Below are 26,724 nucleotides of genomic sequence, written 5' to 3'. Positions count from 1 at the left end.
TGTTGCCAGTGCCAAGGGGCAAGTTTCGAGGGGGTGGGGTGGGGAAGGGGTGATTACACTGTGTGCGGTGCGGTGCGGTGCGGTATGCGGAACTGTTGGCTACCTGCTGTGCATGTCAATGACGGCCATGCATTCACTCAACTGTGACGATGTTCAATTTCGGATATTTCTCAAAACTGCAGCTCCGTCCACAGTTTGACAGTTTGTGCTGTCTGTGCTTTTCAACAGCTTAGAATTTCCCAAACATCAATTACACTAGGCAACAGCCAAAAAAATTACACAAACCACACCCACACATCTTTTTCTATGGTTTTTCGTTATTTCTTAAAAATGCCAAAACTTATTTTCAAATGCTTTATTTTTTTTTTTAAAAGCTAATAAATATATCTGTTACTCATTCATACACAGTCTTAAATTCAAAACAAGTAGTTTTAAGGCTATCAATTTTTGAATTAAGAAAATAATGATTTTATAATTTTTTGACTTTAAAATTCTATGAAAACGAGAAAAAACATGAGCTTATTTTTCTTATTTGTTCGGGTTTTAGATTTTTAAAGAATTTCCATTATTTTGGATCTGAAGCAAAATATTTTGAAATAATAAAACATTTGATATGTTAATTGAAAATCAAATCATCAAATCATTTTGTAATATTTCATATAAATTTTGATTAAAATGTAGCATATTTTCTATTTAAAAATATTTCAAAACATTATGGTAAATGTTAAAAGTTGAAAAATACATTTTATTTTAAAGTTTTATAATAAAAATCAAATATTGGTTTTAAGGAAATAGTAAAATTTATTTAATAATTCCACTAGAACAAAAAAAAAAGAGTTTAAATACATTTTTATAATAAAATTGGCATATTTAAGTTCATCCTGTTACCCGGATACCTCAAGCAAAAAAATTATATCTCAGAGTTTTTAAATTATTAAGATCCTTATCTTTACGCTTTATTTTTTCTAAACTCAGCTCTTTTTTTATTTTATCCTTGTATCATGTATTACCAGGGATATTTAAGTAATTAAGCATGTAAAAGAACTTTTAATGAATACTAAATGCATAGCTTTGTATTTGCTCATATTTATATCAATACTATCAATGAAAAAAATTGGTACTGATAGTTTTGAAAAAAAAAAGAAACACACATTTTAAAAACTTATATTGTAAAAAATATCAAACTAGTAATTGATAGTTAAGCAATGTTTCCATTACAAATATTTTTCATTAAATGTTATTTGCTAGTATTTTTGGTTATCTTCGCTCAACAGTTTGACATGCACAGCTGACAGTTGTGCAATCACACCACAAGTAACACAACTTTTTTGTAGCCTATTCAACAGGCGCAAATTTAAATTGAATTCAACTAGTGATGTAATAATTTAATTCCAAACTAAACATCTGGCTTTAAAATGAAAGCATCGAATTGTCGATTAATGAACAAAATTGTAAATTTTTCATTTTCCAAACAAATTTTCAAATATTGCAAATAAAAATTGGTATGTGGTTCTTCATTTTTGGGGTTTCTTTATGGATATTATTTATATGTAATTTTAAGGAGTCATTAAAATATTTGTTGTTCATTGAAAATAATTTATATCGTATAGGAAATAAAAGTAGAATTGCAAGGACAAACATTTTTTATGTGATCATCGATTTAATTCACTTGGTTATCGATACATAAGGAAAACATGGACGCAAACATATTTCAATGTATTTTTACATTACTAAGTTAAATATGGAAACATGGTAAAAAATATATGTAGATCTTTTGAAGCTCACCTGATATTTCTTAATGCTGTCCAGTTGCTCCAATGTGGGTTCAACAATTTGCGCAATCTGTTGATGTTGTTGTTGCTGCTGCTGCTGGTGTTGTTGTTGTTGTTGTCCATTGCCAGGAACACGACGATCGGGCAATTGAGGAGCGGGGGCGCAATTAATGAGACGTCCATCTTTTTCAATACGCAGATGATCACGAGGTGGCGGCACGGGCTTTGAGTTGCCATTAAGCTGCATGCCACAAGCGAGAGGCACACACACAAAAAGAGAGAGAGGGAGAGATGGAGAGAGAGAGAGAGTGGGAAAGAGAGAGCGTACATTTAGTTGCAGTTTCAAATGAACAGAGTTTTTATTTGTGTGTTGTTGTTGTTGTGTATGTTATGCACATGTATTGGTATGTGGGTGTGTCTATGTATGTGTGTGTGTGTGTGTGTATTACTGATGACTGTTGTTGTTGTTGTTGTTGTGGCTGCCCCGTTGACTTTTTGTTTTTGTATTTTTTTAATTAAATTTTTTACCCTCACAACAAGTTGCCGCTTTCCTGGCAACAACAAATACAAATATAAATACAACAAAAAAAAAAAAGACAACAACAATGTAGAAATATCTACATACATATATAAATCCTTGTCCATAAATAATGGACCTTGGTGAGTTATTCATGGGGGCGTGGCGTGGGCGACATACGGTCAGTGGGGGAGGTTGTTGAATGGGGAGGGCGTTGAAGGGAGTGGGGGGAGTGGGGGGTCTGTTGTTGTGTACAGTAAATGCAATTACCCTTTGATTCGTTTGATTCATTCATTCATTCATTGCTTTTGCATTGTCAATATGTTGTAGTTGCCCTTAACTATGTTGTTGTTGTTTTTGTTGGTGTTGTTGTTGGTGTTGTTGTGGTTCAACCCCAGCAATGTTTTTTGCGTTGGCAAAATTTATTGACAACGATTTCTATATAAATTACTCGAGTGTTTTTCTTTCGTTTGCTCTTCCTATATACATATATTTTTCTTGCAATATTTTTAGCAAAAATACACACACATACTCACACACACACACACGCACACACACACAGACACTTGGACAAAAGCAAGGCTGTGGGCGTGGTCTTGAAGGAAGCTTAGGATTATGTTGCTAACGAGGGCAGACGTTGCAACGCAAAGGGGCAGGGGGAGAGTGTGAAAGGGTGGGGGTTGGTAGGGAATTAGGCCAGCGACAGTTGAGACGTGGCAACAACTGACAACGGGTGACCCCACCCCCTCCCCCTCCCACGTACCCACAAGACAAGGCAAAATATCAAATCAAAAAGCCATGAGAGCCAAAAGGGAGAAAGGGGAGAGGAAAAGAGAAAGCGAAAAGCGTCACGTGTAGGCGAAAGTTGCAAGTGAGAAGAGAAAGAGCAAGAGCAAGAGCAAAAGCTGCCCATAATTAGGAAACAGCAACAATAAAAATACGACGAAATAATCAAATTACTTGAGATTATCAAGAAATATCAAAGGGATCTAATATAACTGCATAGATTGTTCGTAAATAGACACTTATTGTTACTATAAATAACTCATTTACGTCATCACTGTCATAACTAAGAAAAACACCATTTTAGTTTGTCCTATTTGACATTGTGGAAAAATTTCAAATTTTTGCCGCAGGTTAAATGCAGTTTTTTGGCCTTTGCCAAGTCTTGAAGTAACTGAACGATACATCATTAACATATTAAAATAAAATAGATTTTTAACAATTCTTAAAGTCTATATTATATTACTGCTTATTGACTTCACTTGAAAAACTAAATATTAATCATCATAATATATTTAAATATTTTATATTATAATACTTAAATTGTTTTAGCTGAAAATACTGAAAATCTAAGGAGCGATTGTTTTGATATGATCAATTCAAAATATTTAAATGTATATATTAAGAACGTATTTAATAGATTAATACTAGATTGAGTTACCTTAAAAAAAACTGAAAAAATATTAAGGACTAGAAAATACTGAACCAATTGTTTCTAAAATGTAGATTTGCAATTTAAGTTTTAGATCATAGTTTACATAAAAAAAAAATTTTATAAAAAGGACAATTAAGCAGAACTATCGAGAAATATCTTTTATATAAAACCGTGCTTGAAGAGCAACAAATCTATTCTCAAGATTATGAATAATGGGATTTCAAATAAAAAACGAAAGAAAAATTAAAACAAATTGCTGTTGTTGTCGTTGTACTCAATGTTGCTGGCTTGTGGAAAACACTCTGAGAAAAAGCGGAAAAACCGGAAATGTCGATGAAATGCAAATTGCAGCCGATTTATGTCATAAATGGCAGCAAATAACGCGACAAAAGGAAGTGAAACAGCAGGAAGAGAGCAAAAGAGAGAGAGAGGGGGGGAGGGGGGTCGACTAGTCGATTGTTGCCGTCAGTTGCAAGTAGGTCGCGACAGCAATTATCCGCTGTGATTGACAAATTATGTGGTCAAATAATTAACAACTTAAATTATAACAGAGTAAGAGAGGAGAGCAAGAATTGAGACAGAGAGAGAGCGCAAGATGAGAGGAGAGGAAAAGGAGAGAAAGAGAGGAAAATATCAGAGAGAAAGAAGAGAAAGAGATAGAGGAAGAAAAAGGAGAGAAATAGAGAGAGAAAAAGATATAAAGAAAGAAAGAGAAAAAGGAAGAGAAGAAAGAAGAAAAGAAAGAAGGAAGAGAAAAAAAAAAGAAAAAGAAGAGAAAAGAAATAAGAAGAAAGAAGAGAAGAAAGAAAAAATATAAACAAAACAGGGAAAAATATAATAATTAAAGATATAAATATAAGAAAAGAAACAAGAATATAAGATAAGAACAAGATATCGACAAAACGAGAGATAGATGAAGAAGAGAGAGAGAGAGAAGATAGAAAGAAGAAATAGAAAACATCAGACAGAGAACTTTCCTAAACGACTGAAAGAAAACAAGAAAAAGGGAGCTGAAGTAAGGAGAAAAGAAGAGCGAGTAAGTAAAAGAGAGAGGCAGGGAAGAAGAGTGAAGCGAAAGCTTAAGCGAGAGAGAGAAAGAGCGAGAGAGAAAGAGAGCGAGGAAGAGAGAGAGAGCAGGAGAGAGAGAGAGACAGAGAGAGACGTGCAACGTGGAAATTGGAAAAGCAAATTACAAATTGTGGTTGTTGTTATACCTCGTCGGCAATGCGTTTGCCATCGCCACTCGCAGCACCAACAGTTGCAGCTCCAGTTGCAGTTGCCGTTGCAGCAACACTTGCAACACTAGCAGCTGTTGCAGCAGCCGAATGCGTTGATAGGGCCAGCGAGGAGAGCGTCGTGTGGGCCGTCGATGAGCTGGCATTGGAGAGAAGAGAGGCGCGCGACGATAAATGTGCGGGGGGTGGATAACGAGGGGGCGTCTTGACCATCTCAATGAAACTATCGGGAACATCGACTGGCAACTCGCGATGCTTGACCAACAGCAGCAATTGTTGCTGTTGTGCAGTTGTTGGCGATGTTGCTGATACTCCTGTTGCTGTTGCTGCTACTGCTGCTGCTACTGCTGCTGCTGCTGTCGTATTCAATAGCAACAGCTGCTGATTGCTGCTGGGCTCATAGCCAGGTGGCGCCAGACTTAAATCATCGGGCACCGTTGAGTTGCTGCTGCTTGTGGTTGATGATGCACTCGGTATGTTGCTGCTGCTGTTGTTGTTGCTGCTGGTGTGCATGGAGCTGTTGCTGCTGCTGCTGCGAGTGCTGTTCAATGAATTGCTGTTGCTGTTGTTGTTGCTGCTGCGTGTTGCAGCTGTGCTGCTGCTGTTGTTGTTGTTGTTATTGTTGCTGCTGCTGTTGCTGTTGCTAGTGGATTGCTGCTGCTGCTGCTGCAAGTGACGATAGGCAATTGTTTCAAATGATTCCAGCTGCTGTTTGCTCAACGCATCATCGAAACCACTCGATGTTGGTGAACTGCTGCCCTTGCGATAAATGCCATCGACAACGCACAGCAACTCATCGTGATTGCTGCTGTGATTGTTGTTGCTGCCGTTGCCATTGCCATTGCTGTTGCTGTTGCTATTGTTGCTGTTGCCATTGCCATATGTTGTCACTTGCAATTTGTTGCTTGGCATTTGTTGTTGCGCTGTTTGTGCTCCTGTTGCTGACAGTGATTGCTGTTGCTGTTGTTGCGGTTGTTGTTGTTGTTCCGTTTCCAGTTGATTTTCATAGTTTTCAATTTGTTCCAATTTGAATTGTTGTTTTTGATTGTACAAATTTTGTGTGGCCACATCGAGTGCATTTGTTGTTGTTGTTGTTGTTGTTGTAGTGGTGGTTGTTGTTGTTGTTTTTGATGAGTGTTGTTGTTGTTGTTGTTGTTCATGTTGATGTGAAGAATGATATGCAACAATTAACAATTTGTTAGCATGATCATTGTTAGTTTTAGTGGTGGTGATGGTGTTGTTGGTGGTGGTGTTGTAGTTGGTGGTGGTGTTGGTGTTGTTGGTGGTGGCAAAGCTGGTGTGCTTGGTATTGTGTTTCTGTGTTTTAGTTTGGATGCGTGGTGCAATGTGTGATGGTTTTTGTGGTGAAAAGAGAATGCAATGAAATGAGTGGTTGAGTGTGTGGTTGTTGTTGTTGTTGTGGTTGTGTGAGGTAAGCGTGCATTTTGGAGTGGTTGTTGTTAGCAACTAATTCAAGTTATTATTGTTATTGTTACTCATTTTGTTAGTTGGTTGTTAATCAAGCGAATTGTGTTTGTGTGTTGGTTTCATTTGGTAGTGGTGGTTGTTGTTGTTATTAGATAGTGGTTGCTGTTGTTGTTGCTGTCTTACCTGTGGTGGACGGGGTGGCGGATATCTGGGTGGCGTCTTATTGCGTGCTATAAACGTATCTGGACAGTCGACGGCCATCTCACGATGTGGACCTGCAATTAAATATGTATACACATGATTTAAAAGTTGTTAAGACAGAGAGAGAGAGAGAGACAGAGAGTCGCTGTCTTACCGTTATCTTGATTCACCGACAGCATCGTCAGCATTTCCTGATCAATCTCCCTAATATCACTTGAATGCGTGCGATAATGCTGTGATTGCTGCTGTGCTCGTTGTTGCTGCTGCTGCTGCGACTGTTGCTGCTGATGATGTAAATGATGTTGACCGCTGATGTAATCATCCGGCAGACATGGCTTCAAATCATCACCATCAATGACCACAATACTTGAGCCAGAGCGACGGCGTGGCCTGAAATAATTAAATTAATCGTAATTTAATAAAAATGTTGCACAAAGTTCAAATACAGTTGTATACGGTAGCAGTAAAATTAAATATTGTATATTAATTTTATTAATATTATTATTATATTATTTCTATAAATGATGAAAATGTATGTGTTATTTATTCTCTTATTTTCTAGTTCAATTAAAAAAATATCAACGGCAGACAATATCAAATCGATTTTCGTTGCTAATCAGGAATTTAATTTCTACGTAATTGTCGGTTTCAACATTGCCACAAAGTTATCATACTCTTGCACAGGTACAGGCACAGGGAAATTTTCTATAAATATTACATAAATTTATTTTGACATGTATTTAAAATCAACCCACCCGTTTTCACACCAATAGTTATAAATAAAAAACCGATACAGCTTTCCATGGATTTTCCAAGACCTTTAAACATATCTCGTTTGACTTATCATTTCAAGATTAAAAATAAATTTCACATTTATCGTTTAATTCAATTCTTCTTATCTTATTCTTATACTTCTTCGCTTCTTCTTAAAAAACTAGTTTCTTAAATATTTTCTGTGTTTTATTTATAATACGTGTATAAGCCTGATAAAGAAATCAAAATGCACATATAAATTGTATTAAAGTTTAGGGAGATCTATAGAAAATTGCACCTGTAATTACGATTATAGTCGTTGTTCATTATTTATTTGCGCATAAGCTGAAAATTTTTGTACGTATCGATTTTAATTTTTGAGTTTCCACGATGAAATGGGCATTAACATATATATAATAGTGATTTAATTTTTTTTTGAGACAAAGCGGCTATCAAAACCGTAATCTACGATGAATTCTAAGAAGAATTGCCCAAGAAACCATGGGTCTAAAATCAATATCGAACTTCCATTTTTTAAGGAGAAGTTATACGTGTTTTTTACATGGGTAATAGTTAGGTGGAACTTAACTCAAAAAAAATTAAACAAATAAATACCAAAATAGAGGCCCATTTATGATGAATCTAGAGATTAGAATTAGTTAAGCATAAACACTTTTGTCCAATTTCTTAGAAGAAAAAAAAGTTCATGTTGCAACAATTTTAAAATTCAATTGAAAAAAAAGCGAACTTATTCTTAAATCTAAATTCATCATAAATCACCCTCTATTTTGGTTTTTAATAAATATATAAAATACGTATAACTTGTGCTTGTGGAAGCTCGATATTGATTAAAGACCCATGAATTCATGGGCAATTCTTCTTAATTCTTCTTTTTACTCCATACAAATTGACTCACTCTTATATATTATCTTACATTTGTCAAATCATTGTATTAAATGAAGAAAAACTTAAATTCAGTTCAATGGTTTTTTTTATGATACATCCAACAAATGTTCCAAAATGGTAAAAAAAAAGTTGGAAAATGTTAATTTTTTTTTTTTTTTTTATCAATTTTCGACAATTTTTAATTGATTCGATAGCGTATTTATGATTGAATTTAATTGACGTGATTGCAAATCAATTTGCTGGGTGTGAATTGAACTTAAATTGAACGGCAAATTGGTTTGCCTGTCGTTGAATGTGCAAATGCTGCGTAAATGTTGCAAGTACTTGAGTCCAGTCAAGATGCAAGTGATGTAAAAGATGCTTCTGCTGCAAAATTGTCTATTGGGATCGTTGCAGTCAAGAGCCAAGATTTTCTGGGTAGACGTCGATTTGTGCTGTCAGCCAGCTGCTACATAAATACATAGATATTTTGATACATGGATGCGATGCTACCCCCTCTCCACACCATCCATGTTGCACTTACTACAAGTATTCGTGCACAATATATATTTTCAAATGCCCGGCATCTCAGTTGCTTTAATTCCCCAAAGTGAATCCGTTGCAATGCAAGCAATATCCTTGAGATACACACCGCCACACATACATATTTGAGATACTTTATTTCTCAGTCTCTCGGTTGCAGTTGCCGGAGTCGTGCCACGAGTTGTACTCGTAAATTTCATTACATTTTCATGCTACATTGACAGCTGCTGTCAAGTGTGCAATGGTCCAGCCAACAAATCGGCTCAGGTGCATTTACCGCGTCTCTATATCTCTGTGTATGTGTATGTGTGTGTGTATGTGTGTGCGTGTGCGTATCTGTGTGTGCGGATTTGCCACAAAACTTTGCGGCATGCTATGGTTGCGATGCCGATGCCAATGTGAATCTCTCAACAGTGTGAAGTCATTGATTGCTCTTCTTATTACGAAAAGTTCACATCTTGCACATTGAGGCAAAAGCATTTATGTTGCACATAAAAATTCGATTTTTATAGCCGGCAAATTTATGATAACGACAAAGATACGACACATACTTTCAAGAAAATTGCTGAAAAATATTCTAGTGCCAGAGTAAAAAGTACTTAATATTATAGTACATTTCATTTGTGTATTTTGTTGTTAATTAAATATCTTTAAATTGCATTTTTTCATGTGGATGTCAGCTTTAACACTCATTGTAAGTTGAAGCTCTGCATTTTTTTAACAAATAACAAAAAATTAAGTTTTTTTGTATAACATTATAGCTGTTGAGAACTATTGTTGTTTTAATCTACAAAACGAGTACTTTTATAGAACTGTATTAAATATGCTAGTATTCGAGTTTTTTTACTGCTTTATTGAAAACTTGCTGAAAATCTCAAAATTAATTATTGAAAAATATCAACTTAGTTGTGTTTTTTTTTCACGTAGAAGTTAACGGTACTTGGTTTAAGACACAAAATAAATATTTTATATGACTATAGACCGACAGTGTTGCCACCTGACAGTTTAATTACTGTTATCACACTTTAGCATACGTAGTAGCAAAAATAAAAATAAACTTAAGAAACATTTCCAAAAAATACTCTATTTTTGGCCACCAAAAAAAAAAACAGGCTAGAAATTTTCATAGTGAATAATTTTCGTGATCCATCATAATCATTAGTCGCAACATATTAAAAACTTCAAGTAAATATTAGTTTTGGCGGCATGATGAAAACTGGCGTAAAGCGTTGCCACCTGGCAGCAGAAGTTAAACAGTTTAGCCACTAAACTATGTCCATGAGTACATAAAAGTATATTCGAAAGAGAAATGTTTAAATTTGGGATATTGTTTGTAGATATTATAGCATAGTTTTGCCCCAGTGTGCATTGCTTTAGTGTAACTTTCGTGTTGGCTCTTTGCACTCGCCTGGGGACAATTTGAGCCTTAATTTGTGAGTCTTTTAGCTTAAAGGCTTAGTCCCTTTATAAGTGGGTGGGTGGTGTGATGGTGGCACGCTAATTGCGTGATTGTGCAACAAACTCGTTGAGAATATTGTGACGGGGCCTAAAAGTATGCAACGTCAGAAGCAATTTCAACAGAATGCACAACAAATTGCCTCGAATGGCAATGGCAGCAACATGCAACTGCAACTGCAACGGACAGTGACCGGCATGGTTGCATGATGGACCAGATGTCCAGATGGAACAGATGGACCAGATGGATCAGATTGTCAGGTGGTGTTGGGTGGTGTTAGCCCTATCAGCAACGTGACCAAACAGGCTGCACAACTCGACTGACTTTCCATGTTGTGATGTTGCTGTCAATGGCGTGTGGCACGTCCGTCTTTATTTATAGAGCGGCAGCGGTGGCAGCTGTGTTAAAAAACCGATTTTGCGGCAAATGTGCCAAAGGCCAAGTCAATTCAATTTGCGTAACAGCCACAGAAATGATGTAGGCGGTCAAGGGAATGCAAATTAATATGAATAAATGCGAAGTAAATGCGAATCAATAGAAGGAGACGCAGTTGAAAGTGGGAGTAAGAGTATGGTAGTAGAAATAGGAGTTAAGATATCTATTCAGTTAAAAATGTAGTAGTATTAGCATGAGAACGCTAGTAGTGAAGTAGAAAAAGTAGTATAAATAAGGTGCAAAACAAGAAGGAGTAGAAACAGAAGTAGAGTTGGAACAGTAAAATTAGCAAAATGTGTGGTAAAAGGAGTGGAATTCGAAAAAGAAATAGAAATAGTAGTAAAAATAGTAGGATTGTAGGAAGGAGTCGGTTTATATAGTAGTATAAATTAAAATACAAGTAGAAAAAGGAGTGGAAACAGTAGTAAGAGAAAGAAAAGTAGTAGAAATATGAGTAGGAGCAATTTTGTGACTACGAATAGTAGTCGAAGTAAAAATGGAAAGTATAATAATGTAAATCAGGAGTATATGCATACACTGATAAAAAAAATGTTCTAAAATCAATATTTTAGTATCAGAACTAAGATTTTTGGTCTACAAAATGCGTCAAGAACATAAAATTCTTAAATTAAGAGAGCACACCTTAATTTTAAGAACATTTTAAAAAAAACCAAGTTCTTATTTTAAGAATTAATGTTCTTAAAGTTAAAATCAAAATATTAAATTAAAAAAAATAATTTTTTTATATCCATATTTTTTTTTTATTTTTAAATTTGTATTATTTACATTTTATTCTGTTTTATTTTAGTAATTTTATAAATGTTTAAGATTTTTTAGATAAATAATCTTAGTTTTAGTAAGTTTGTCCTAAAGTTATCTTATTCTAAGAACGAAATATTTAAGATAAATGTTCTTGATTTTAGAAGTTGGTCTTTTTTTCAGTGTAGAAAATAAATAGCAGTAGAAGTAGGATAGGCATAGAATTACTTAGAAATACCTCAAAGTTTTTAACTCTAGATAGAAGCGAATTGTATGAATTGAAGCAAAATGTTTGGATGGTAGAAATATGCAAGAAAGAAGTAAATGTAGGAGCAGGAGCAGAATAGAAAAAAGGACAACAAAATGGAAACGAGGACAACGCAAAATGAATCCAACGAGGAGAATGGCGAAAGCTAAAACGAATTAAAACCCCTTTGGCGCTGACGTGAAGTGAAAAACGGAGAAGCAGAATAAAGAAAACAACAACAAGGGAAAGGCAGGAGCCTAAGGACCAAACGACCGAGGACCAAGGATAATAACGGAACAGCTAAACAGCTGGTAAGGCTCAAATGAGCACTTAACCCCTTCAAAATATACTTCATTCACGAGGTCAACTTGATGTTTTGTCAGAAAAGCTAAAAACAGACGGAAACAGTTGACATTTTGTCATAGAAAATCGCTTTGAGTTTTCATAACAGGCAGCTATGTAACTTGGAGACAGGAAATTTATGATGGCATATTATTACATGGTCATGGACATGGTCACGACACGACTTAGCACAGAACTTAGACAAATAAACAGATTTAATTGTGTTAACTTTGAGCTGCAATGAGTTTTTTAAAAATAATCTATACCAAAGTGTTTTTTTTTTAAATTCCTTTTGGCACAAATTTATTAAGCACACCTCGGCTGCGTGTGTGTGTGTGTGTGTGTGAAGGCAACTTGTCATCAATAACGTAAAAGAGCACAACACAAAAGCTAAAAGTGGAACTGGGCAAAGTAGAAACGGAATCGATATCGAAATGCAGGAGGAGAAAGGAGAGGAGGAAAAGAGACTCTCCAACTTGGACTGTTAAGTGAGCAACTCTAGAAAATAGGTCTTAACTGGTAGGAACGGTTACAGTTGAGAGTCCGACTGTGAGAGACCCTGTACCAAACACACACACACTCACACATAAACCCTGCTGGGTTTGTACGTCAATATTTTCTTTTTCTTCTTCTTCCTATGATTTTGAAATCAAAGCTTATTTGTTTTTAAATGTTTCCAAATAACAACTATTTTGCCACTTTTATTTTACAAATAAAAAATAAAAGTTGATTTTAAGCTGAATTTGTAGTATTTGATTGTTAAGAATATTATAGCAGAAGCTTATATGCAATTTTTTTTTTATTTCGAAACCAACAAAATAAATCTAATTTCGTATTTTTTTTTAAATAAAAATCGAATTTAAATTATTTATAATAAATAAAAATTTAACACAAGAATTAATAATTATTTATATTTTAAAAATAATGAAAGCAAAAACTACAGTGACTTGTAATCCATGTTACTGGGTTTATTTAGTTAAAAGATTAGCTCCACATTTTTTTTCACAAGATTTTTTTAGAAAGGCACTTGTTGAAAATCTCAAAACAAAGAAAATAAAAACAGACTGCGTTTTTAAGCATTTAAGAGGAATTAACATAGCAAGTTTGGTAACTCTAGCTCTTCGAGATTTATACTTGTGAGGAAATGTTGATCAAGAAAGGTTGTATAAATAATAAATGTTCAGTTGAGAGGTAGAGCTCTAGCGGAGAATATCTGTAGTCTCTCAATTCACCTTAATTACTGATTAAGAAAATTTTTAGTTTAGGGGTTTGAAAACTTAAATAGACCTCGTGTAGCTTTAAGTACAGGGTCTAAAAATAATGAAGGCATTTGCCAAACAAGGGGCACAAAGATTAAACACACAAAACGGACAGAAGGCGAAAATGGAGGGGTAGAGACAGAGAAAAAAAAGAGATGGAGGAAGGTGAATATTTACGCATGTATGCATGTATGTGTGTGTAGGAGAGAGAGAGAGAGGGGAATGTGGCAATCAAACCATGACACAAACATATGGCACAAATAGCTCAGATGAATTTTGCATTTCACCCTCGCTATCTCGATCTCGCTCTCGCACTCCCTCTATCTGTCTCTGTCTGTCTCTGTCTGTGTAAACTCTGTTGAACTGTTCATGCGTTTGTCATATCATAAAGTGGACAGTCGACACACAAACGCATTGTTGTTGCCATTGTTTAGTTTGCTGCTGTTGCACGACAACAACAACAACAACAACAACATGCCACATGCTAATTGTTAATGGTGAACGGCCAACGAGCGAGTTATATGCTGATAAGCGACACAGAGACAGAGGGGTGGAGACGGGGTGGGGGAAGAGAGTGCGGAAGACACACCTAGGCACGCTTGTTGTATTGTGTGGCAAGCGGGGCAAGTTGCCATTGTTGTTGGGGTGCTTGTTGCTGTTGCTGCTGCTTCCTTCATGCATGAGAGCATTGTAATCATCAAGTGCAGCCGCTGTGGCACCAGTGGCACCTGTGGCTATCCTTGCAACAAGTGGCACTGCGGCAAGTGCGCGTTTATGCTCTATAGTCCAGTCCCAAAAGCGGAAGAGACTTATTTGCGGACAGCGGAAGTCGTTGCTAGTCATTGTTAGACTGTTAGTTAGCAATTGTTGCTGCCACAGTTAGTTGCCTGCCCTGCCCTGCCCCGCCCCGCCCCTCTCCATCTACTTTTTCTAATTGTTGAGTCAGTGAGTCATTGGGTTAAGCAACTGGAGCGTCGGTTCAAATGAAAAACCACAGAAATGTTTGCCTTGCCACATCCACTTGCCACAACAGGCAGTTGGTCAAATCTGAGGAGTCTGCTGGCTGGCTGGGGGAGTTGGGGATAGGTAAAATACCTAGACTTGTTAAATTGCCAGCTAGTGAATTTTTTTCTCTTTTTAGCCACGTTGTTGCGGTTATTTTGGCCAAACACCCACAACAATTTGGAAACTTAAGCTGAAACCAAAGTTGAATGCCACTTATGAATTGGGTGTTTGTGTGTTTATTATAAATGATTAAAATACGCTCAAGGTGCCAAAATGCCAAAGAGATGGAATCTCGAAATGGGGCAAGAGTATTTCACAGAGAGAAAAAACCGTGCTAAAACAATATATGTATTTTTTTTGCTTTGGCATTTTAATTGTGAAAATTTTCAATTACTTGACTAATAAAAATACAGTATAATAATTTAATAACTTTAAACTTAGTGATATATCAAGTTTGAAATATACGAAATACTTAATTTCTTTGCTCAGTGTATAATTTAGGTTTGTTGGCTTACATCGACCTGGTTTTGGCCATGCCTCTAATGTCTAATACATACAATTTGATCCCTTTTGCTTTGCTTCCTCTGGTAATTAAGAGACGGTGGCTTTAAGTGCCGATGCTATTGGCATTGCCACAGTCGCTGCCACAGCAGCTGCATGTTGCACTTCAAGCCATATTTGGGGCAAACGAAAGCCGAGTTAATTAATAGAGCAAACAAATTGGCAGCTGTCGTCTGTGCAACGCATTCATAAATACAATAAGTGCTTTGCTGGCTAATCAAATACCTTGTTGAGGCTTGCGGTTTAAGGCGGGTAAATGAGAGAAACTCCCAAAAGGAAAAGCTCTCCTTTTCTATTCTCCATAATGATCTAAAGAACGAGCCAGAGAAATACATTTCAATTGATGGAAGTAGCGAGAAAGAAGCAGAAAAACTTAAATAGACTGGGGAAAAATTATGAAAATATCAGAAAGATTTTGCAGAAATAGAAAGGGGAGCAATTTGAAAATTTGAACAACAGAAAGACTTGAAAAATAAGGAAGATTTTCACAGCAGAAAGATGTAAAAATGTATCTACAATACTAAAGAAAAGGTTTTAATATTAGAAAAATTGCAAAGTAAATACAGGAACATTTTTGACTTGAGCAAAAAGAAAAAAATTAATGAAACAGATAAAACAACAGCAAATAGCTAAATCATTTTTATTTTATATTTGTAAATAACAGTGATTGTTATCTTTATAAGTTTTATTATAAATCTCAAGAAATAAGCATTATTCTATGAGTTATATTATTTTACTTATAATTTCTTTGTAGCAAAAAATAAAACTCAGGAATAATCATTATTTTTGATTCAAAAAAAAAAAAAACTCCAGGTGTTATTTTGACTCTATGAAAAAAAAAAGAAAACTAAAATTAATTTATTATGTTATTGGTAATAGCATTTTAAAAATTTTTTTAAATTTTATTTTAAATTTAAAATGGTTTACTGACTAGGAATGTATATAAATTTTGTCCCTATATTTCTTATAAAAAAGTCAAAATAGCATTATGAGTTTTATTTTTGATTCAAAAAAATAATTTAAGTTTCTTAAGTTTTATTTCTTTGCACAAAAATAATGATTATTTCATGAGTAAAATAACAAAAATTATAAATCTTAAGATCATGGTGAAATTGCATAGTTTACCCTTAGAGTAAAATTTTGGTATATTTCACATTTTTTTTAAGTTCCTAGAAGTGAATGATTTTCAATTGAAAAAAACAAAATAATCATTATTAACTGTCCCTGGTAACTGAACAAGATTTTTGAGATTACTCCAGAGTATGGATAATTGTCAAGAATTATGCAAGTGTCACTACCAAATGCACATAAATTAAAGAGCTCTCTACTGTACCTACTTTGCAATATACTTAAGACAAATATATGAAGAAATAGCAACATTACAAACTGTAAAAGCACTTCTCAGTATTACTAAGAATCGTTCTGTATTCGAAAACATTATGCAATGTTTTTTTATGGTCAAAACCTACGTTATCAAAGGTAACCTAAGCCATTATCTACCTTATTTAACAGTAGTAATTGTAGTGAAGTATGAAATTCCAGAAACCCCTTATACTTGGCAATTGCAATTGTAGTCAACATCTTCAGTTTTAGCATAAACAAAGCATTCTGTGAATTAAATTCTCGGGAAATCATCTGTAGTACAAATTCATCGTCCTTCCTTTTTATCTTGTTCTGCTTTTTCTCGCTTTCTGTAGTTGCAGCTTTTCCAAGAAAACTACTTTCATTGTGTTATCAGCTGGACTTTTAGCAACTCTGCTCAAAGTGCACCACAACTTTTCTTTTACCTGGAAAGCTTTCCAGGTAAATTATGTCGAGTTCTTTGTGGGTAACCTTTACAGACAAATACATATATAGTATAGTGTATCCACTTTGAAGTTAGTTTAATTACTGGAAAAGCCATAAGCGATTGTGAATGGCAACCAAACGGGGTAACTAGTAAATAGAAATGGTAATGGAAATGAAATTGAAAAATGGTGCAATATCTAAATGCCGCTCAATTGAGCGCCCAATCGAGACTGTCCCATCGTGACTCGTCTCGTCTTGAATGTCAAATGTTGCAACGATTAACTTTTCCATAAACTCTTGAGCAAACACTCACGCAAATTTCTTGAGAATTAATTAAAAGTGAAATACAAACAAACAAAACAAGACGACAAGTTGTGGGAGCAAAGCCAAAGGGAACGACGGGGTATGGAAATGTTGATACCTGGTTAACACCAACTTCAATTCCACCCAATACCAACAAATACACACACACACACACACACATCATATACAACCTTCCACCCTTTTCACTTTCAAGTGCTGCATTTTGGAATTGCAGAAATTTAATATTGGTTTCTGGTTTTTCGGTCTTTAGTTTCACAGCCAAAAATGTTGAAGCAGCTTCACAAAATTGACGCCGTTCGAGTGAGTCAGCCAGAAGGCAAGCTTAGTATTTGTGTGGGCGTGGCAAAGTGTAAGGGCAAAGGCGTGGTTGCCCCAAAGATGCAATTAAAGTACAGTTCAATTCACGTTCACGATTTCAGAAATTTTACTATAATTAAAATGCAGTTTAATTGATTGCCAAAGCAGCCGCAAAAGACAGCACATTTCTATCCCTCTCTCTCTCAATTACACGCATTTGCCCTTCATTCACCCTCTCTCTATTTCTCTTTCTCTCTTTCTCTTTATCTCTCTCTGGGGCTTTTGCGGTTTACAAGCGCCTCAAGTGTCGTCTTGTGGTCTAACTGGTGCTTCTTTGGCAAACAAGTCAATAAAACCGATTGAAGCCAAGCTATTAAAGCAAAATTCTCATTTTAACGAGCATTCTTGTTAGTTCCATTTCAACCATTCCACAATTTCAACTAAAGTTTATATATTTTGCGACACTTAATACGCAAAGTGTTTATAATCATATTAAAAAAGTATTGATTAATTTTTAATCTGCATTATTAAAAAGCTGTTTCAGCTTCATTATATTCCTGTTATCATTTGTTAAATTCCACTGTTTCATTAGCAAAAATAATGTTTGTAACATGAAAAATACTAAAATTGTCGGGAATTCATATTGGAATATTTTTTTTTCTCGGGATTGAAAAAACATACTGATCAGATCTCAAGATTGGCGATCCAAATTGTCCCCATCAAGTGAGACAATATATGTTTTATCCAAAAAATTTGGATGGAGTGAAATATGTGGTAAAGACAACAAATTTGGACTTTTAGAAATGCCAGATTGAACGGGAAAAAATACTATTGTGGCAACACTGGTGATATGTTCCACTTGTGGCAACTTCTGTCGCCTATGAAAAGTCAATTTTCATGTTTCGCCACAATCGAACAATCTAAGATTGTCAGTTTCTAAATGACTCATCGTTCAATTTCCTGGCTGCGGTCAGTTGCACCAAATATCCATTTCTCTCTCTCTCTCTCTCTCTCTCTCTCCATCTCTCTGCTCGTTTCCAATCAGTCTCCAATATCCCCAACGCTCCGAGGTGAATCAATCTGGCGAGTGACGTTAACACGCGTCTCCGGAGGCACGAATCACGCATCGCACATCACACACATCACGTACAGACATATCACGATGCTGCGCTGCCCTGCGTTTTGGTTATACGGTTATGGCTTTGAATTATGGGCGGAAAAAAAAAATGTGGCAGGTAGTCTGAGGCATTTGCTATGCTAGTTATTCTCAACTTTCCCATACATACATATGTACATTCAACCAACCATCCATTCTTCCTTCGTACCTTCGTTCCTTCCTTCCTGCCCTTGTTGTCCTTCTCAGACATAGCTGCATATTTCTCATATTTGCACATTCTCTTTTCACATTTACCCCTCTGTTGCCTAGGTGAGAAATATGTCTGACCGAAAATTGGCTGAAAAATTGCATGAATTTTCACATCTATTGCATTGCAAGTGTTTTCAAATTACTTTTGTATGCACTTGAAATACATATCTATCTTTATCTTTGTCTGTATCTGTATCGTCTTCATCCTCTTCCTCCTCGCTGCAATATGACCAGATCTGTGTGCAAGAATGTGTGGAATGGGCCAATAATTTTGGTGTCGTTTATATAAGACTGCATTTCATTTATGGCACAGACCACGAAATATTCGTAATGACAGTTTTTGTTGTCGTGTTTTGCATACGAAATGCGACGTGTATCTATGAGATACGCAAACATGATATACATTATGCATGTCTCGACACACACACATACACACACACACAACAATAGTGTTGATTATCAAGAATGGAACGAAACGGAACGAGACAAGACGAGGCAAAAACACACAAAGCTAGGTAAATGTATCTATGTATCTGTATCTATGTATCCGTATCTATGTATCTTATGTGTCGAGCAACTGGCAAATGAAATGCACTTGCAGCTAAAGCAAAGACTACAAAAAACATATATATACATACAGTTTGACCAGAAATTATTTTGAGCAACATTTTGAAGAAATAAAAACTTTTCTTTATAATATCTGATTTTATTATTACTGCTTATGCTTTAAAAATGGTAAAATAATTAGTAATTGAAAACAAAAATGTCAATTTTGAAATTTGTCAAACTAATTACCTGTCCAACTGTATGTCTAGGTATTTGCTTAAGTTATAGAATTTATTGTTGCATGCAACATAAGCACAGTGTCTCACCATTGTTTTAAAATGCGCATTTTGCAGCTATTTGTTGTGTCCGCTCTTCCTCTTCTCCTTGTTGTTATTTGTTTTGCTCAGGTTGAATTTGTTTGTTATCCTTGCTTTTTTTATCCTGACACTTTGGCACATTTCAGCTATTAGCTGTTGGCTCCGCTGCCATATTAACAACAACAACAATAAAATTTATAATAAAAGAAAAAAATAAAATAAAATAAAATAAAAAGTTGCTTGAAAGCTGCGCGCATGCGCGCAATACGAAACGGGCAACAACAACAACAGTGACAGCAACAACGTCGATTGCATTTTTCTTGCATGCACATTTTGTTGTTACTGCTGTTGTGGTTGTTGTTGTTGTTTATTGACCAAAGTATTAATTACGACAGCAACAACAGCAACAACAACAACAACTTATAAAAAGTTGCTTGACCAATTTCTCAGCACTTTCGAAAGAAATTTTTTCGCTGCTGCTTTTATGGCTACTGCAACAACAACAACAACGACAACGTTGCATGTTGACCAGACACACACACACACACGCACAGCACATAGTTTTTGCCACTTTTTTTCACATTTCAATTTGAACAACAAAAAACACGCTTGGTCTGGCAACGCTGTCGCAGCTTACCACAGCATACAAAAAAAAAAAAAGGTAGTGGCAGAAAACGTAGCAGCATATTTGTTGTTGTTTGTTGTTTAATTACAATTTAATGAGTTCTTAGGAACACACACACACTTACACACACATGCAATGTCTAACGATCGACAGCTAACGGCAAAATAATAATTATAATAATAATAATAATAGAAAAAAAAATACACACAGCACTGTTATTAACCATTTGTTATTGCATATTTTTTTGTGCCGGTCTGCTAACAGTTACATGTGCTGTTGATGCTTATACTATTGTTGTTGTTGCTGTTTTTATTTTTAATTGAGTGCGCGACGCGGCGACAAAACGTAAATTTACCTCTCTCTGCGAACAAAGTCAACCATAGACTGAAAAACTAAAACAGCGACTGCGACTGCGAGCTGCGCTAACAGCAACAAAACGAAACGTTGGCTCAAGCGCAGAGAGCCACAAGCCTGTGCCCTGAGAGAGCGGAAAGCAAGAGAGGCAAAGTGAGAGATTGAGAGAGTGAGTGAGTGCAGTTTGTTGTTGTACCTGTCGACAGCGCAGCGCAAGTGCAGCGCACTCAAACGCACTCAAAGCGAGCAAGTTTTTTTTTTCCTTTCTTTGCTTTCATTCGCTTTTGTATTAAAGGATACACACGCACACACATACGTAGATAAGTACATAAGTACACACCTACATAAGAGGTGCACAAACAATGGGTTTGGCAAATTGCGCTGGCTTGAAGAGAGAGAGGCCCAGGAATAGGAATTCCAACAAAAGCAAAAACGAAAGAACATGAACAAGAAGAAGAAGCTATAGTAGCAGCAGCAAAAGCAGCGCAGCAAACAGCGGCGTCGACTGTAAGGTAAGGGTAAGGTAAGCAATTGAGCGCGAGTTCTAAAGTTGGCGTCGCGTCGACGCCGGCAGCAAACGGCAGGTATGTATATTCATACATATGTACATATGTTTGTGTGTGTGCGTGTGTATATGTAGTTAAGCCTGTTGTTAATGCCTTGCAGCCTACAAAAGAACAAAAGGTGTGTGTTCCAACGTGTGTGTGTATGTGTGTGTGCGTGACTCAACATTCAGCTATGTATGCTGCGAATGCGACTGCGGCCGTTGCCCAAAGGCAGCAAAAGCAACAACAACAACAACAACTGGAGCTGATTGGCGCGCGCAGCTCCAAAGGCAGCAGCCTCGCAGTCAACAACAAAGATGCCTAAAACAGATACAGATACACTCACACTTGGGCGTAGTAAGTTTTGCTCAAAAGAGGGAAGAGGGGCTGGGCCAGCCACATTTCATCTATATTATTATATTTATTTTAAAATACATAAATAACTTTAATAGCAATTGCTATCAAAATCGGGATTCAGTCATTGAAGGCCACCCCCTTATCCCCTTCTGCCTACGCCCTTGCAATCACACACTTGTAGTGCTTGTTGTTGTTATTGTTTTGGCTGCAAGAGAGCAAGAGCGCAAGAGAGCAAGAGCGCAAGAGAGCGGGAGACCGAACGTGCGGCACAGGTAAGAAAAATAATTAACGCAGCATTTCTATGCTACAAAATCACAAACGCATTCACACACACACACACACACCCACCATTGTAAATGTACTAAATTAACTAACAGTGTTGCAGATCAGCTTGCAAGCAACCATTCCCGCAGTGTTGCAGATCTGTAGCAAAATTCAAATTTACTAACAATTTCTAAATATACACGCATGTGATTGCTCCTTTTTTATACCCCTACATTTTGTTTCTACCGACTTTTTATTTTGGTTTTATTTTTTTGGCAATGTTTTGTCTATGCTGCCATTTGGGTTACTCCATTTTTGTGCTGCTCCTTATGCTGCTCCGCTTAGAGGAGCAACTTTTTGTACAACTAAAACAACAAACAACAGGTAAAAGCTAGAATAGGGCAGGGCAAGGGCACAAACACAGACACAAACACAGGCAAAAAGGCAAAGCCAAACAAAACAAAACAAAGCACAACGAAAACAAAACAAATGACATGTCGCTGTCGCAGTCGCAGTCGCAGTCGGCATTGGGTCGGGTACTTTTCAGGCAGCAAAGAAGCATCCTCCAAAGATACAATCAACAACAACGAGGCACACACTTGAGGTGTGTTTATATGTGTGTATGCATGTATATGTGTGTATCCATGTGTGGCTGTTGGGCATCATTTAGGCCGCCTTTGCATGCTTCAAGTTGCCCCTCTCCCTTCTACTCCTGCCTCTTCCTCTCCACTCCCTCCCTCTCTGCCTGCAACCAACGACTGCGACTGCGGCCCAGTTGCCCAGAGTTATTATAACGGATTTATCTCAAGTTACAAGAGCAGAAAACACACACATGTATATATATATCTATACATATCTACACAAATATATGATTTCATTTTATACTCTCGAAACTTTTTTTTTGCTCTTTACTTGTTTGTGCTTTTTGTTTAGTTTTGTTCTGACACAACTTGAAAAAAAAAAACATTAAATAGTTCGCTTCTTCTTCTTCTTCTTATTTTGCTCTCTTTTTCCGTGCTGCCAGAGATTTAGGCGTTAAAATAGCTAATTTAACAAAAAAAAAGGCTAAAATTATTATTTTTTATAATGTTCCTTTTGTCAATGAACTTTTAAGAAAAATGTTTGTTCAATACATTCTACTTATGTTTTTAAGATATGAGCTACATATATATAAATTGTTTAAGAAAAACATATGTATGTATGAAATCTTTTAAATTGTTATATTCATATAAAACCAGGGCTGCAAACCACCAAAATTTTAGTAAAGCTTCGGCTTGATGGTTCGAGCCATAGACTCGGATTGGATTGGGTTTGCATATCCTTATACAGGAATCACAAAGCTAACAACCAGTAAATTTTGGAGTTTTAGTTTGAGCAAAAAAAATTTAAATTATTTTTGATCATCATTTTTTATTTTAATTTTTTTTTTGATCAAAAATAATGATTATGGTGTAAGTTTTATTAAATTACTCAAAACCAATGATTACACTTGATGAAAAACATAAAAAATTTAAATATAATCATTACCAAGTAATTTTTATAATATAATAATAATGATTACGGTCCCTGAAAAAACATTTAACGATTTTAGTAGTATTATACAAATTGAAAATCTATCTCAATATTTATTCAAATATTTCAATATCACAATTTAACAATTTTTATTTGCCCCAACTAAGTATATTTGCCACCAAGAATTATTGATTATAGTATTTTTTATCACTTTTTAAATTTTTTTACATTTTTCAATTAAAAAATAAAGTCTAGCTTTAAAATAGCTAAGCTGGCAACACTGCTCTACTGCTGGATGTATCGCACTCTCTCTCTCTCTCTCTATCTGTCTCTCTCTCTATCTGTCTCTGATTCTGGTCTTTTAGGCTGCGCTCTGTTTGTCTTAACATTTAACGCGCTGCCTGCGTTTGCTTCCTCTGCCGCTGCCGCAGTCGCTGCCGCGACGTGGGCGTTTGTTGCTGTCGATGTTGCTGTTGTTGTTGTTATAGTAGTTGTTGCTAGGCATCAAAAAACTTCGGCTCATAACGACAGGAAATTAATGTTTTAATTACACACTCGGCATTTGGATTTATTTTTTTTTTCCTTTTTCCTTTTTCCTTTTTTGAATTTACTTTCTGCTGCTGCTGCAGTTGTTGTTGCGGTTGTTGCTGTTGTTGTTGTCGTTGCAGTTGTTGCTGAGCGGATTAGACGCCGACATCGACATCGGCATCCACAACGGCAACTCTAATTGATTTTTCATGGGTCCATGGGAAAGTGACCGTCATATTAGTAGCCACAACAACAACAGCAACAATAACAATAAAATAATAACAACAACAACATCAGTCCTACCTCAACGCTTGCCACAAACATTGGCCACAAAAATGCTGCGCCTGCGCGTGCCTCGCATGTTGAATGCCAAGCGGTCTTCGTTTGGGACCTGGACAACAACATGGTCGCTACATGGCTGGCATGCCAAAGCCCCAAATTCATCCGACCCCCCTCCCTACCCCCTATTCCCCTTCCCCATCCCCATCCCTCCTCATGCTCTCTCTGTTTCGCTGTTATTCAAGCCATGGCACTAACTTGGCTCTCAAGACAAGCGCAAAATTCCAAATTACAGTTGGACAGACACAAACACACAAAAACACACACACACACACACACATACAATACACTGCTTAAGCGGCACATGTTCGCATTATGTGGCAATAACAATTTACACTGTGCGAAAAGCGAGTACATAATTGCAAATTTTATCAGCAGTTGTTTTTTTTTTTTTCCCACTTGCTTCCTGCAATACCTTGATAAGTTAAATCGTTTATATCCCATTTAGTCATATTTGTTTGCTGATTTCAATCAACTAACCAAAACTGCTTACAACATTGTGTTATGCCGCTTGAGGCAAGTAAGGATACAATATTGATCAGGGAATCAAACTGAAAAAAATATACATAACTTCCGCTATGGGTCCCGAAACAACTATTTCGTAAAAATGTTCTATTTCTGTATTGTCTATTCCGGTATCAAAACAGGTACAACAAATTTATTTTGAAACATTTTAAATAGTTAAGTGTTTCTTATACTCAATTAAAGCCCAATCCATGTTCTAAATGACATTTCGTTTGAAAATCGGTTAAGTTTTGACAATGTTATTTTTTTTATTTATTTTTTTTTTTTTTTTTGCAAATTTACAAGCCAATTTTTGACCAATTTTACGTGCATTTTTAAAAATGTGAAACGCATCAAAATCAAATTTAAAGTGTTGTTTTATACTTACTTATTACAATTTAAGGAGTTGATTTAAAGTGAAAGCTTGAGATTTAAATTTTAAAGATTTCCAAGTAAAAAATTCTAAATTACTAAAATCGAAACCAAGATCCCAGATCAAATAAAATTATGAAAGCGTCGCCAACGAGTTTGTTTACACATCTTTTTATTTTAGTGGAGGGTCCTATGGATAAAACTTATATGCAAAACTAAAACTTATGGAAGGACTTAATCTAAAAAAAATTTTAAATTGTTTTGTTTAAGAACTGTAAATGTAGTTAAATTAAAAAATATCTCTAGAAAGCTTAACTCCAGATATTTCTAAGCTCCTATTATTGTTGTCGAGTACCTGTTGTTGTATTAAGCCAGCTCAATTGTTGTTAGCCCTTTAGATATTTGCAGTCTAATTCCATGTGTAATATTTGTCTCGAAATAATTGCCATTTAATCTTCGGCATCTGAATATGAATATGACAGCGTTTAAGCCATTTGACACTCAGGTAGGTGACCATTGTTTTCGTTGTCTCTCTAATTGATGTGCACGGCACTCGGCACTCGGGTCTTGGCTAATAACAGGATAACAGAAAATTGAGCAAACGCAAAAGTTGATTTTAAAAAAAATTTCAAGCCCATATCCATAGCGATATTGAAAGAGGAAAGACAAATGTCATCAGCATTGATGCTTGTCATCGAATGTCAATGCCGAGTCAAGTTGAACCTGTCGTCAACCTCTGGATTGGTTGCTCTTCAGCTTTGCGGTCCGTCACACAGACAGAGAGACAAAGATACAACGAGACAGACAGACAGACAGACAGACAGTCAATTTGGCTCTTGACAGTTTTGCCAGCCTGCAAAATGCACAACGACAACAACAACAACAAGTTTGGAAGAGTCATAGATAATGCGTCGCTTGTGTTGCATCGTTGTTGTTCTAGTCATCTCTGTCATTGTCATTGTCATCTGAGCAATAACTGATTACTCAGCAGGTATTCCATTTGATTTTAGACCCTGCACTCAACAAATACTATGGGTCTACTAGTGATGTAAGAATACATCGAAATATTTCGACTTAATGCATTCTATTTTTGACGATTAATCGGCTTAAGTTAATTGATTTTCATTAAAAATCGTATATTTTCCAATTCATTGTAGTTCTTGTTTTGACTTCCGGGTTTTTAAGGGGCGCAAATTTTTTAAAACTAAGCAAATATTTTAATTTTCAAATTTGTTCAATATAATCAAATGTATATGGAACGTTGATGAATCTGTCTAATCTTTCAACTCAATCTTCAGTTTAGATTTACATCACTAATATACTATAGAGTATTTCAAGTTACAGAAGTTCGAGCTTAGGTATATATATATGATTTAGAGAAGTTAAAGTTCTATTTAGCGGAATTTATATAATGTTAGTAAGTTTAAAAAGCTAGACACAAAAGATCTAATACTGGTCATAGAGAAATTCAAACTGAAGAAGCTCAAATTAAAAAAAGTTAAAGTTAGCATCAAAACAAGTGGGAAAAGCTATAGTCGAGATCCCGACCATAGGATATTCGTTACTTATTTCAGTATATGTAAAGGTACTTTAAAGAAATTACAACTTAATAAAAACCACTACATACTTTTAGATGATTGTATTAAAAATTTAACCATATTAATATCTTTGGTTTGATATTACTCCCGTTTTACTTGTCCGATCCGATCTTGATGCTGATCAAGAATATATATGGGGTCAGAGATGCCGCCTTCTCCCTGTTACATTTATTCCAACGAACACAATATACCCTTTACTTATTTTATAAGTAACGGGTATAAAAAGAAGTAAAGGTAAGTTAAGGTTATACT

At 35.7% G+C, this 26,724-nt stretch overlaps 1 protein-coding gene across 1 annotated transcript in view; it reads right to left on the bottom strand.

Annotated features, from left to right (window-relative positions):
- Positions 1–26,724, bottom strand: part of LOC117792442 (MAGUK p55 subfamily member 5-A) — a 58,562-nt gene that overhangs the window by 19,017 nt on the left and 12,821 nt on the right. Inside the window, exons 3-7 of the mRNA XM_034632635.1 lie at positions 6,746–6,981; positions 6,574–6,665; positions 5,311–6,279; positions 4,942–5,241; positions 1,786–2,013 (exon numbers count right to left, since the gene is read on the bottom strand). Coding sequence (XP_034488526.1) covers positions 1,786–2,013; positions 4,942–5,241; positions 5,311–6,279; positions 6,574–6,665; positions 6,746–6,779 — 1,623 coding nt within the window. The 5' untranslated portion in view covers positions 6,780–6,981. The remainder of the gene's footprint in view (positions 1–1,785; positions 2,014–4,941; positions 5,242–5,310; positions 6,280–6,573; positions 6,666–6,745; positions 6,982–26,724) is intronic.

The sequence above is a fragment of the Drosophila innubila genome, chromosome X, assembly GCF_004354385.1.
Source record: "Drosophila innubila isolate TH190305 chromosome X, UK_Dinn_1.0, whole genome shotgun sequence".
Taxonomy (NCBI): Eukaryota; Metazoa; Arthropoda; class Insecta; order Diptera; family Drosophilidae; genus Drosophila; species Drosophila innubila.
The sequence above is the reverse complement of the archived record's forward strand: the minus strand, read 5'-3'. Positions and strand labels throughout refer to the sequence as shown.